Genomic DNA, 13,658 nt, shown 5'->3' on the forward strand with positions numbered 1-13,658 from the left:
ACAAAACATCCTGATATGCAGTGAACCTGTGAACAACGGGAGGCCTGATGATCCCAGAGCCTGAAGGGGTGGACGTCCCTGTAAAGTCAATCATTCCGGGCAATGGGGAGTTATTTAGCCTTATTTTTTACTCTGTTGTTAAATAATATTTGAGCTGAAAATAAAGCTGTGATGACTCTGAATGAATCCAAATAATAACAACATAGGTCAAACTTCCAGGTAGAGTGTGAGTGTGAAGACCTGACAGAGGACTCAAAGGACCCACAAGAGTAAAGAGGTGAACATCCAGAAGTTCTCTAAGAAATGAAGGTAAAGACACTTCCTGTTTGTCGTATTAGATTCACTACAAATACAGAATAACTTGTAACACCTTTGATGTGTGTAGTGTGGAGGATGATTGCAGGGGTCTCACAGCCAGAGGAAGCTGTTTGTAGGTCTGCTGCTTCTGAGGCTTTTACTTTGGTAACTCTTTCCAGACAGCAGGTCGGGGCAGTTATTGTAGTGTAATTCCCCCCCGTAGCTCCTCAGGCTCATCTTCTCTCCAACATCACTGACGTGACGCACACATCCCACACCAGTGTGTAGTGTGTCCAGACTGGGCCTGCTCGGGTTCTGTCCCCGGTCTCCCTGTCCCGGTGACGCAGGAGACACATTATCCAAAAGCTGTGTCCCTCCCTGACTGGTTCAACTTTTAAAACCCCTTTTTGTTCAGTTCGTGGCAGCGAGCTCCAAGATCTACAACCATCTGCTCAGGGCTTCATCACGTGCACTGCTCTCATGCACAGCTCCACTGCATCAGGTCTGAATGATTTGTTTGTGCAGTTTATTTATTTCACATATTTAAATTTATACTTCTTAGAATTAAACATGATATCATACATCACTGAGTCAGACACCTCTGTAGAAGCGGATCAGCCCGGGTGTGAACGTGGTCATGTGACACACAACCGCAAGCAACGGAAGGAATAAAGGTTATTCTGAGAAGCCTTGTGGTTCTTCTTCTCACACTTTGGCTGCAAGAGTTTTCTTTAAAACACAATTAATGTAAACAGTTTATTCCATTTAATCTTTTGTTTTGTTAGATTTCTTTTATTTTGCCTTTTTCTTTTAAATCGGCGTCACAAGAACTGATTCTTCTGTGAAAACATTCAGCTGTGAGGTGTTTGTTGGAGTTTGAGCCTAAAATCCAAAAGGCAGCATTAAAGTTACTGTTGAAAAGAAATCTGTCAATGTCACGACTACCAGAACAAACATGATTAAATTGGTTAATGTATGAACTTTTTATTACGGGTCATTCAAACAGATTCATAAGAAGACGGTTTATTAAGTGTCACACAGTTTCGTCTTATGCAAATGAGGTGGCCTGTGAAGGAGTATTAACTATTTCCTCTTTTAAAGTTATTTAAAGGTTTTGCTGCCGATGTATAACTTCTCTAATTGTAGTTTAGTTTTTATTGTTTTATATTGCAAAATATAAAAAAGATAAACAACTGCAAAAAACATAACACAAAATATTGTTATACTTTGAGAGCTTTTAAATACTTTTAATTCATGATTGATCAAATAAAACGTCTCACTTACTACATTTAAGTCTAATTAAAAGAGCTTCAGTGATTCACTTCTTTGTCTCACAGGGTTTTTATATTTATTCTGAAATGCTAGAACACCTTTCTGTGGGTCACATTTGAAATAAAATGTGCTTCTGTGGAATAAAGAATGGATCCTAAACAGAAGCAGAAGTTCGAGAAAAGCTCACATGTGATGTTCATCTGTTGTCTGCATTTCCACGTTTCTCTGCATGTTTCACACCTTTCAAACTGTCTCTTGACACGAAGCGTTTCTCACAAGCAGCGAGTCAGAGAGTCAGAGAGGACGTGAGGACGTGAGGATGGGACACACTTTGTTTGCTGTGTGGGGGCTTTTCTGTGAGTACTTTCTCTGTTGAAGTGAAGACTTTCTGTCACTTTGATGATGCTTGATGATGTTTCTCACTTTATTTTAGTGCTGAATATTCTCCTCCACTGTGGACACGCTCAAGGTTTTTATACAACTTTCTTTCTTTTGATACTTTCACTCGAGACGATTCAACACCTTCTATCACTATTTTACATTTAATGGTTCTGTTCTCTTTGGTTTATTTATGATGAATACAAGAAAGAAAACACTATTCATTCTTTGCATGTTGTGTTTGTTTCTAGATGTTTTGCTGCATTTTGAGCCAAACTGGTCCCCTTTATTTACTGGAGAGAAAGTTACCTTCATATGTGACTCAAGGAAAGGAAACAATGCTGAATGGAATTATGGATTCAGTAGGAATGGTCATAGGTTTATTACCTACGGAGCAGACAATAGAATTACATCATCATCTCTAACTAGAGGACATAGTGGTGAATATCAGTGTGTTGCTGATCACAAGATCCGTCCCTACGTTATAAGAGAAAGTAATAAAGTCTCTCTAAGTGTATCAGGTAAGTGATCAAAGTTTTACCATCACGACGAGTTCATTAAAGCACTTTTATATTAATGAGACCTGTTGATTTAATAAACCTGTTTGGTTGAAGTGCTAATGTAATATAATGTAGTAATAATGAATAAATGTTAACTAGTGTAAGAGGAAGTTGACACTAATGCTGTTTAATTAGCTGATCTTTGTTTAAAATTATCAATTATCACATAACAATTTAAAAAAAAGAAAGACGGACACACTAACATTCCATATTATAACCCTATTGATACTTGAAATTAGTTATTGATTAATTATAACTTCGGATTAAACACATCAGCAGAGTGTGGCGCCTCCTTCAGGTGAAATGTACTCATTACTCAGTGAACCTTTTATTATTTATTACAGGGAGACTTTGACGTCTTCTTCTGTCTACAACTTCATGTTAAATCATAATTATGTTAAAACATGAATCACTGATATCTTGAATCATTGATCATTTAATGAAACTGATTTAGTGAAGCAAAGAACTAAGTGTTCCACAGACAAAGATGTGACCTTTAACCCCTGCGTCCTCCTTGTATGAAGGAGAATCAGTGACTCTTCACTGTAGACGTGGAGACCAGAGAAAGGAGAAGAATGCTGACTTCTACAAAGACAAAACACTTATTGAGATGGACACAAACCATCAGAACACACATGAAATCACCATTTCTCTGATGTCTGATGGGAGCTCTTACAAGTGCAGATTTAAGGACAAAGAATCTGAAATAGAACATTTGAAATGTAAGATGAGTTACTATGTTTAAAGACATTGTCCCCAAACACCTGTTTAGCACAGTTGAAGACAGATAAAAAGAGAGAGGACATCAGCAGTGAAAGTAATCCACCAAGGACTCATCATAACACGTCTTTATTCTGTGAAACCTCTTTCCAACAGATGTCCCTCAGCCTGTCCTCACAGTGTCTCCATCATGGACGAGTCCTGGAGACTCAGTGACTCTGACCTGCAGTGTTGGACCTCCGTCCGCAGGATGGAGGTTCTTCTGGTATAAGGCTGTTCACAAACTGTCCCTCTACTACTACACCTATGAGCTTCTAGCTGGTAGCACCACTGGGACTGAACAGGGTTCCTACATTCTTCATGGACAGACACACACAGCAGGATATGTGTGCATAGCTGGAAGAGGAGATCCTGTGTTTTACACTCTGTATAGTGATGTGAAGTTTGTCTGGTCTGGAGGTGAGTTTGTTCACTTTTATATTCCTGCACAAGGGAATAAATGTCCTTTTTGTGTTGACATTGTTTGTCCTGTGTGTGTCTCCTAATGATGTGTCTTCAGGTGTGAATCCAGCAGCGTCTCTCACAGTGAGTCCTCACAGACTGCAGCACTTCAGCACAGAGTCACTGTCACTGAGCTGTGAGGGAACCTCTACTGAGTGGAGAGTGATGAAGGCTGATGAAGATGGTAAAGTGTCACCCTGTTCTAACTGGGGAGAAATGACTGGATCCACATGCAGCACCAGCACTAGAGCGAGTAGTGGAGTGTACTGGTGTGAGTCTGAAACCCAGTACAGCAATGCAGCCAACATCACTATAAACAGTGAGTTTATATTCATTAAAGGTTTTATATCTAAAGTATTTACACATCTTATTATAGAGTGCTGACATTTATAAGGTGACTTAATAATGAGTTTAACTCAACATTGACTTTGTCTCAGTATCATTTCTCTGTATTGTCCAACATGTCTTTGTGGTTGACTTTCCTCTTTATGACCATAGACGTCCACCATTGACTTTAAACCAGGACGAGCTGTAGAGTTATCTGCCTCAGTTTGTCCCTTTTAGACCATTCTGTAGCTCACTGCCACCAAGTGGACATTTGTCTCCCACATATTGAGCATTAATTAAAGATGTAACTGTGAGCATGTACGTCACCAAAGGGCCGTCTCTTTCATCCATGAAATGCAGCTATTGGCTCAGCTGCTGTATGAATGTGAATAACAAATGTAAACTATAAATGTCTTCTCTTCATTGGACATCAGGTTGTTTGACTTCCTGTCCTCTGGTCTCTTTACAGGTGGTGATGTCATCCTGGTGAGTCCTGTCCGTCCTGTGACTGAGGGACATTCACTTCAAGGTTTGGAGACTTTGACCTCAGCAGAGAGCTGGTTGTCAGTGACGTGTGAGCATGAGTTTAGTAACATGTGTTACAGTCTGAGTTACAAAAGATTTAACTGAATTAGAAGTTATCTTAAAATAAACTGTTTGTGGGAGACAATATAGTTTAAAAATACATATTTAAATGTAACATGAGCAGCAGTAAGAGGTTGTACGGAGGGTGCGTGGGCAAGGAGGGAGGACTCAGATGCGGAGTATTGATGAAAAATAAAAGGACTTTAATAGTCAAAACTCAAAATCAAGATCACCCCAACCAAAAAAGGGCAGGAAGGAGGAGAAAACAAACTAGACAAAAACCAGTGACCTGGACTTGAAACCACCAACAGACTTACTTGACATGAACTGTTGACATGTAATGACGCCACACAAGACAAGAGACTCACAGGGCTTAAATACACAAGGGAGGGGCAGGTGATTGGACACAGGTGGAAACAATCAGGCACGGCAGACAATCACAGGGGAAGACAGGACAAGGCAGGAAGTGAAGTCACCCAGGAACACAAGAGACCTGAAACTACAAAATAAGACAGGAAGCAGACCCAAACTGTGACAGAGGTGAATGTTGTGTGATCAAGGGTCCATGTTTGTGTATTTGAGTGTATGTGTTAAAGTACTTTGTTTAATACAACACATTAGTATCTATGTTTTACTACCTTTTACTTATTTTTAAGTATGTTTTTGTGGCTCTGTGGCCCTCTGAGATCTGTTGATGAAGAGTGTGTTATAAATAAAATGTATGATTATTGTTATTACTTGTGTGTCTCTTCATGGTTGTGTGTACTTGTGTGTAGATCCTGAAGAAGCAGCACCACGCTCTGTGTTTCCCGTGCTGTTGGTTGTTGGTCTGGTTTCTGGACTTTTACTGATTCTTCTCCTGCTGCTGTTTCTGTGTCGCTACAGAAAGTCAAAAGGTGAGATCTTTTCCTTCTGATATCAGACTGATTTCACTGAAATGAGTCAAAGTCACAGATATTATTACACACACTAATTAATGATCAATGTGAAACCTTTTTCTTCAGCTTCAAGCCTCAGCAGGTTGGTACAAGCCTCTCTTCTCTCACTCTGAATATGGCAGCAGGACTTTACATGTTCCTCATTCAATCCTCTGTGTTTACTTCATGTTTTGGACCCACAAGGTCTCAGAGGACCAATCAGAGCCCAGCTACAGACCACATGATCAACCAGGGGGAAACTGAGGACCGACATTCCGCTTCTATTCTTCATGGTCAGATTTAAATTGTGATTTTTTTAATAATTTGTTCTTTACTTTAATGCTAACATTTCCATTTCTATATAATTCACACAAAGTGTTTCTAATGATTGATACGACCTCGTCTTTATCCTCCCTGCTCTGCAGGTGATTCTTGTCTCTATGAAACAATCAGAGGCTCTGAAGAACCTGAACATGGTGCAGTACATCCTGTTAAATACTAGAAAGAGATGATTTAAATTCAATGCAAAATCTCTTTAATTAAACAATAATTTGTAGTTTAAGATGAATCCAGCTTCACACATTCTGTGGTTGAGCTCAAAAACTGTAAAAGTTATTTACTTTTTATAGTGAGAATTCCCTTTGATAGTTTAGTTCTTCTTAATAAAAGTCCTTTATGTGGTCTTTGTGACAGAGAAGCACGATGAACCAGACGAGAGCCCCGTTTACTCCAATGTGAGGATTCCATCAGCTGCAGGTACAGTCAACACCAACAGAGCCTTCAGAGTTTTTCATTTAATTAATGTATATTTATCCATCCGTCCTGTTTAAACTGAAAATGTGTCTTGTGTTTTTAGATGACAACGTGACGTTTGTCCAGGTTCACCCCCCCACTGGAAAGAAGAAGAATAAAGGTAAGTCCACATCAGGTATTAACACATTGTGATGTGAGATCTGTCTCCATCCAGTAGTTAAATATATTATTCTTACATTATTTATCTTTATTCCTACTTCAACTATTTTTGTAACCTGCTTAATGTTATCTTCTTTGGGTTTTTTTTGTTTTATTATCCTGATAACAACGTATATCAGGATATTATTATTATTATTATTTTTAACTAGGGCACAGCTGGCAAACATACAAAATAAAATCTATTCATTGGTAGGAAAATCCAGATGTGTTGCAGAAGAGGAATCTGTTTATTCTCAAGTCAAACAAGGAACATCTGGTAATGAACTAATTTATTTCACATAGTTTAACGTCATTAAGCTAATTTTGAATACCCATTATTGTTATTTTTCTTTATTCATTAGAGCCATGATGCTTCCCCCCAGGGACACGAGAACCCTTCATCTGATGGAGACATTTCATCATCTGCCCAAACAGTTTTAGGTTTTTCAGGGTTTTTCATGTCCAGGGACACGGATCAAAGTAAAGTGCTGTATATCTCCTGCTAAAATGAAGCATCAGCAAATAGAGACTCATCAAAATGGGAGCTGGTGCTGCTGCTCTGTGGACACATCTTTATAGTCTTCTGAATGCTACTCAAATCTTTATTTTAAATGTTGCATATAGTCTAAAGTTGCATAAAGCCTTCTGCTTGTACCCTTACATCCCTCTGTAATACTTGGTCCCAGTAAAAGTGGATAAATAGCATTTCACATGGAGTGGGTGTCCCTTTTATGTCTAAGATTGTATTTTTTTCCACATATACTTACCGACGTCTCGTAACGTCACAAGATATTTAGAGTTGCAAAAGGAACGGGTCCATTTCAAAGGGACGTTTGCATTTAGCAACTGATGGCTGTAAGAAAGCATCAAAAGCTTTAAGAGTAAATCAACAAACTCCTTTCAGCCTTTGTGAGGGATTTAAGAAGAAGTGCAAACCCAGCGGTGGGAAGTATATTACATGTAGTAATGTTTAGTGTAGAATTGTAGTTTGTGTGATGTTAGATAGTAGATATGACATTTGTATGTTAAATGATGTGAATGCATTATCCAATAAAATGTAATATCATCTACCTTCACTGAGTTATTTTTAACATAGGGGCTATTTCTACATGTGATTACTTGAAAGGTGTCTTCTAGATTGCAAGTGGTTAGATAAAAAGGTCCCAGTCTGCACTTTCCTGACTTTGAAAGAGAGAGAGATGAGACTAAGCTAAGAAACTTTAAACTCTTAAATTCTGTGGTCAAGCAGCCTCTACTTCAAAAAACACAGTCAAGTCCGCACGTTATTTTGCGTAACGTTATATATTTAAGCAATAAGGTACGAGAAGCTGTACTTTATCGTCCAATCATCTAACAGTCCCGAGTGTCCCGAGTTGGGGGTGGGTCTTCCTGGAAGGACACTGCTCGTGCTGGTACCCGCCACTGGTTACGTGTCTTTAGCTCCTGCATGAATTATCAGGAGCATGAATCTAAAATAACATTTGTAATATTCCCCAAATTCCAATCAACTAATAAATACATATACAGCTCTTCTAGTCAGGAAACATAATTATGCTGTCATCAGTTGATATACTCTTCATAGTTCGAAGTGAAAAGTTCGAAAGTGTTTGTAAATTTACTTATATTTATTTACAGTGTAGGTTCAATTATACACGTATAAATAGTATTTTTTTAACGGTTTTAGTTTGGTATGGGCATTCACATTTAAACATTTCGGTACTGTACGCTTTATATTTCAGAATAAGAGAGTTTCTAGAGAGGGGCAAACCCTGCGTTATGTGCGTGTGACTCAGCAGTTTTAGTCGGGGTGCCTGATGTGCTTCTTGTGGGCGGGGCCTGCGCAAATGAGAGAGACGTCACTATACGAGCCCCTATTTATTTGGTAATAATAAGATTTCATCCCCTCAGTGCCCCCCCTACTCATTCTCCCTGATATGATGAGTTTAAATAACAAATAAACGCAAATAAATTCTAGCTGAGTTGCACCACGTGGATCAGTGTGTAGGATGTGGGGAGGGGGGGCGGATCTATTTCAAGGAGCACGGAGCAGGAGGAAGAGTCCGCCGGCAGGAGGTCAGTCCCACGTGTGACTCCAGAGGAGGAGAACATCACCGGGAGGATCATCTCCGCCTCTCGTCTTCATCCGTAGACACCGTGAACGTTCCACCCGCCCGCGCGCGCTGCTCCTCTCCGGTGTTTTGGATGTGTCGACCAACCGCAGCGCTGCGCGCGGTGCTCTGCGTGTTTCTCTGCGCGGCGCATCTGTGCGCTGCGGGCACAATCCAGCTGTTCAACCCCCGACCGGTTATAGGTGAGACCCCCCGTGGATATGGAATGCCGTTTTAGTCAAAATTAAATAAATGAACAAAAACACGGTAATGCATAATAAAACTGCATTTCATAATAAATAAATGAATAAAAACACGGTAATGCATAATGACACTGCATTTCATAATAAATAAATGAATAAAAACACGGTAATGCATAATGGCACCGTAATGCATAATGACCCAGTATTTCATTTCACGTTCTTATATGCAAATCAGGGGGCGTGGCTATCTATCACATTCAGAACAGACAACGGAGACGTGTGCAAAAATATGGAATGCCGTTTTAGTCAAAATTAAATAAATGAACAAATACACGGTAATGCATAATGACACTGCATTTCATAATAAATAAATGAATAAAAACACGGTAATGCATAATGACACTGCATTTCATAATAAATAAATGAATAAAAACACGGTAATGCATAATGACACTGCATTTCATAATAAATAAATGAATAAAAACACGGTAATGCATAATGACACTGCATTTCATAATAAATAAATGAATAAAAACACGGTAATGCATAATGGCACCGTAATGCATAATGACCCAGTATTTCATTTCACGTTCTTATATGCAAATCAGGGGGCGTGGCTATCTATCACATTCAGAACAGACGACAGAGCCGTGTGCCGTCGACACCGCTAGCGAACGCGGAAGCACCCCCCCCCCCCCCCACCCCCGATCGAATTGGGTCGCCGCTTGTCATTAAGGGGTAAAGGTGGGTCCCGGAGCCAGACAAGTTGAGAACTACTGGGCTAAGGGACGTGAGAGTGTTGACATAATGGAAGACATCGGTGGGCTCCGAGATAGCATGCTAGCATTAGCGGATCAAATCGATCAACATGGGTTATCTGCAGATACTATTTTGACACATATTGAGGGTTTTCTGGAAGTACTAGGGCTTGCGGTTCCGACTTCGGCAGCTCTAGACAAACGGCCCACCAGTTGAGAAACACTGCCTTAGCCAGCCCTTTTTGTATGGAATGCCGTTTTAGTCAAAATTTAATAAATGAACAAAAACACGGTAATGCATAATGAAACTGCATTTCATAATAAATAAATGAATAAAAACACGGTAATGCATAATGACACTGCATTTCATAATAAATAAATGAATAAAAACACGGTAATGCATAATGGCACCGTAATGCATAATGACCCAGTATTTCATTTCACGTTCTTATATGCAAATCAGGGGGCGTGGCTATCTATCACATTCAGAACAGACAACGGAGACGTGTGCAAAAAGGGCTGGCTAAGGCAGTGTTTCTCAACTGGTGGGCCGTTTGTCTAGAGCTGCCGAAGTCGGAACCGCAAGCCCTAGTACTTCCAGAAAACCCTCAATATGTGTCAAAATAGTATCTGCAGATAACCCATGTTGATCGATTTGATCCGCTAATGCTAGCATGCTATCTCGGAGCCCACCGATGTCTTCCATTATGTCAACACTCTCACGTCCCTTAGCCCAGTAGTTCTCAACTTGTCTGGCTCCGGGACCCACCTTTACCCCTTAATGACAAGCGGCGACCCAATTCGATCGGGGGTGGGGGGGGGGGGGGGGGGTGCTTCCGCGTTCGCTAGCGGTGTCGACGGCACACGGCTCTGTCGTCTGTTCTGAATGTGATAGATAGCCACGCCCCCTGATTTGCATATAAGAACGTGAAATGAAATACTGGGTCATTATGCATTACGGTGCCATTATGCATTACCGTGTTTTTATTCATTTATTTATTATGAAATGCAGTGTCATTATGCATTACCGTGTTTTTATTCATTTATTTATTATGAAATGCAGTGTCATTATGCATTACCGTGTTTTTATTCATTTATTTATTATGAAATGCAGTGTCATTATGCATTACCGTGTTTTTATTCATTTATTTATTATGAAATGCAGTGTCATTATGCATTACCGTGTATTTGTTCATTTATTTAATTTTGACTAAAACGGCATTCCATACGTGGACAGATGCGTGTGCGCGTGTGAGTCCCTACAGAGAAAGAGAGAGATAGTTATAACAGCTGTTACGTAATTCTAGAATGTTCGAGGATAGGTGTGTGCGTGTTGACATACAGGGTGTGTGGGCTTGTACGCGCGTGTGTGCAGGTTATGATGATGTAAAAATTAAAAAAATCTACCAATACATGTTGTATTTAACCACCATTCACTGTGATTATACATAAAGGGAATGTTGTGATAATCCCACTCAGATCGATATATAGATATCTCTTTGTAGCTCATTTGTTTTGCTTTAAGGTGAAGGCCTCTGTTGTACTTCCTCCGTGTGGAAAGAAGATGTAAGTGTTGTTTGGGGTCTCCGTCCCTCTCCAGGTGTGCTGGCGCAGGAAAACCTTCCTGGAGACAAGTTCGCTCGCGGCTCGTCCTACATCGCCGCGTCCTACATCGCCGCGTCCTACGTGAAGTACCTGGAGGGAGCCGGGGCGCGAGTCGTGCCCATCAGGTATGTATATACGTACATATGTATATATGTAAAGGTATGTATTTAGACAAAGGCCACAGACAAACAGTAAAAAAAATAACACTCATTTTAGCTGTAATATTTAATGATATAATAGTTGATGATGAAATAGGTTCCATAGCTGCAGCTGATCGGTTTCATACAACCTCCTGTTGGCTGTAAAAGAGCTTGATGAGCATTATGTCAGAACTCCACCATTCACATCCCAATTAGGACAACTTAACACATGGGATGAAACGGTGGGTGATTTGGACCCACGTGGGTGTGAACTGCATCGACTGAACATGTCATTTCGTTTTTGTGCCTCTTCTGGTCCCCAGAATCAACCTCACAGAAGAAGAATATGCTCACATCTTTGGGTCAATAAACAGGTGAGTGAACCTTGGTTCTCTATTTGAGTTTTTATTGGTAAGTTGAGTTTTTTTTGGTTTGTTTCAGCCCACTTGAGGATCTTTAACCTGGTTGAAAGCTTTAAACAACTGTTTTTTAAATATTGTGCAGGGTAAAACGGCAAAAAAGGTATCCAGCCTGACGAGAAAATAATTAAAAGCTGTTAATACACATCAGTAAAGTCCCATTAGTTGGTCATGTTAGTCAAATGGTGTCGTCCATGACGCCTCAGAGAATATTTCAAAGCTTCTACATCTAAGTGTGTTTTCCTCAGGCTGCTGCTGCCGGGAGGAGATGTGGACCTTCAAAAGTCACAGTTCAGTCGAGCAGCCAGGATCTTCTACCGATTGGCTGTGAAGGTAAAATATGAAATATCTAACTTCCGAGTAGGGATGAAGAAGAAAAAAACAATTAAGAAAATAATTACTCTATTATTATATGCAATCAACTATTTTAGTGAGCAGCCAATACAACATGATTCAAAATCTTTGAAATTAATTTGTGGCGAAATGGCTTCATTACTTGAAGGCTCTGATGGATTCTCGTTGTCTCCTGTCCTCTGCAGGCCAACGATGGCGGGGACCACTTCCCCATCTGGGGCACCTGTCAGGGCCTCCAGCAGCTATCCGTCATCACGGCCCACAAGAACCTGTTGACCCTCACCGACACCAAGGCTGTGGCTCTACCGCTCACTCTCACACCAGGTGTCCTTCTCCGTCCCCGTCCTGCGCTCCATTTCCTCCCTCTGATGTCCTTCAGCAACAGCTTTGTCTGCGCAGGGCAAATGCTAAGACATTTTATTCATCAGATTACAAAGTATTCCTGTTGAACCTCATGTAACCACAAGAGTCTGCGCGGCGTCTTAATTTATGCAAAGTCCTTTCAAGATTTATACTGAACTAAACACTATTGATATCAATTAGATGGATTTATTTGTCAGTCCTTTAGTCACACAAAGTGCGACTAAAGCTACCTACTAAGTAAAACTTTAGCAACAAACTTCTATAACGTTGATGGGGACCCACACAGCATGTTTGGTAAATTTCAAACTAGTATTTATTGCCCATTTCCAGGGGGATTTCTTTAGATGAAATCCTACTAGAACAATTCTAAAACAGCCTCCAGGCCACTAAACTGTGGTCAGAATTCCACCCACAGAACTGTAGAACTCGTAGTGCTCAATGCAGTTAGATTCGGGCGGATCCCATGCAAATTAGGCTGCACGCGGCTCTCCTCGCCCGTTAACCCTCTCCTCCAATCCTGCTGTCTGTATCAGGCCGTCTGTGAAGCTCTATGGAAGTTCGTCGCTAAATGTAACTTTTCCTTTCTTGTGTTGTGCGAACTGCTTCTCCGGACCTCGGTCCTCTTTAGCGGCCCAGTCCAGTCGACTCTTTCGAAGTTTCCCCAAGGATCTGCTGCAGTCTGTCGCCGAAGAGAACATCACCTCCAACTTCCACAACTGGAGTCTGAGTCTCTGCTCCCTTTCTCAGAGCAAAAGCACAGGTGTCAGAATTCAAAAGAGCAAAAGCACAAGTGTCAGAATTCAAAATAGTCATAGTCATAATAGATTGGATTATCAAATAGTATCCGAAACACCTCGCCCCTAATTTGGCACATCACAGTAAACATGAATTATCAGCGGCTGTTTTCGATGAATTGGTTAGTAGACGCCACCATATATTGCTTTCAATATATACGTGAGTTTAATGATGCGTTGAACCACTACTCCATAGTGACCTTTGACCCTTAGTCACCATGGGGAGGCTGAGTGAGCAGGAGGTCTCAGAGGGACGGTAGCAACCAATCACAGCCGGGCAGACGATCCAGACCTGGCAGAAAGTGGCCTTTTTCACAACTTCCGTATTTGTTACTGGAAATACCCAATCGTTGTGGTAATCTTTTTCCTGTGTGCTCAGGGCACCGGTAAACAAATGGCCCAAGCA

At 40.7% G+C, this 13,658-nt stretch overlaps 1 protein-coding gene and 2 long non-coding RNA genes across 3 annotated transcripts; all 3 read left to right on the forward strand.

Annotated features, from left to right (window-relative positions):
- Positions 1-1,728: 1,728 nt before the first annotated feature.
- Positions 1,729-2,323, forward strand: LOC134132275 (uncharacterized). Its single transcript, XR_009956806.1, has 3 exons — positions 1,729-1,925; positions 2,003-2,038; positions 2,199-2,323. It is a non-coding gene; the product is annotated as an uncharacterized LOC134132275 (long non-coding RNA).
- A 3,605-nt stretch (positions 2,324-5,928) lies between these two features.
- Positions 5,929-7,496, forward strand: LOC134132288 (uncharacterized). The gene is made up of 5 exons (XR_009956836.1): positions 5,929-6,033; positions 6,251-6,313; positions 6,414-6,470; positions 6,723-6,785; positions 6,871-7,496. It is a non-coding gene; the product is annotated as an uncharacterized LOC134132288 (long non-coding RNA).
- Positions 7,497-8,435: 939 nt separating this feature from the next.
- LOC134132280 (gamma-glutamyl hydrolase-like) lies at positions 8,436-13,377 on the forward strand. The gene is made up of 6 exons (XM_062563971.1): positions 8,436-8,819; positions 11,178-11,307; positions 11,646-11,696; positions 11,990-12,074; positions 12,281-12,419; positions 13,087-13,377. Exons 1-6 carry the CDS (start codon positions 8,711-8,713, stop codon positions 13,320-13,322), a joined length of 750 nt encoding a protein of 249 aa, XP_062419955.1. The 5' UTR covers positions 8,436-8,710; the 3' UTR covers positions 13,323-13,377.
- Positions 13,378-13,658: the final 281 nt, after the last annotated feature.

This window comes from Pungitius pungitius, chromosome 8 (genome assembly GCF_949316345.1).
Source record: "Pungitius pungitius chromosome 8, fPunPun2.1, whole genome shotgun sequence".
Taxonomy (NCBI): Eukaryota; Metazoa; Chordata; class Actinopteri; order Perciformes; family Gasterosteidae; genus Pungitius; species Pungitius pungitius.

What these genes read in the sequence shown, in the direction of transcription:
- LOC134132280 (XM_062563971.1), top strand. Translation starts at nt 8,711, where the DNA reads ATGTGTCGACCAACCGCAGCGCTGCGCGCGGTGCTCTGCGTGTTTCTC. An exon ending in CAACCCCCGACCGGTTATAG is followed by an intron (nt 8,820 to 11,177) that starts GTGAGACCCCCC and finishes GTCCCTCTCCAG; the next exon opens with GTGTGCTGGCGCAGGAAAAC. An exon ending in ATCTTTGGGTCAATAAACAG is followed by an intron (nt 11,697 to 11,989) that starts GTGAGTGAACCT and finishes TGTTTTCCTCAG; the next exon opens with GCTGCTGCTGCCGGGAGGAG.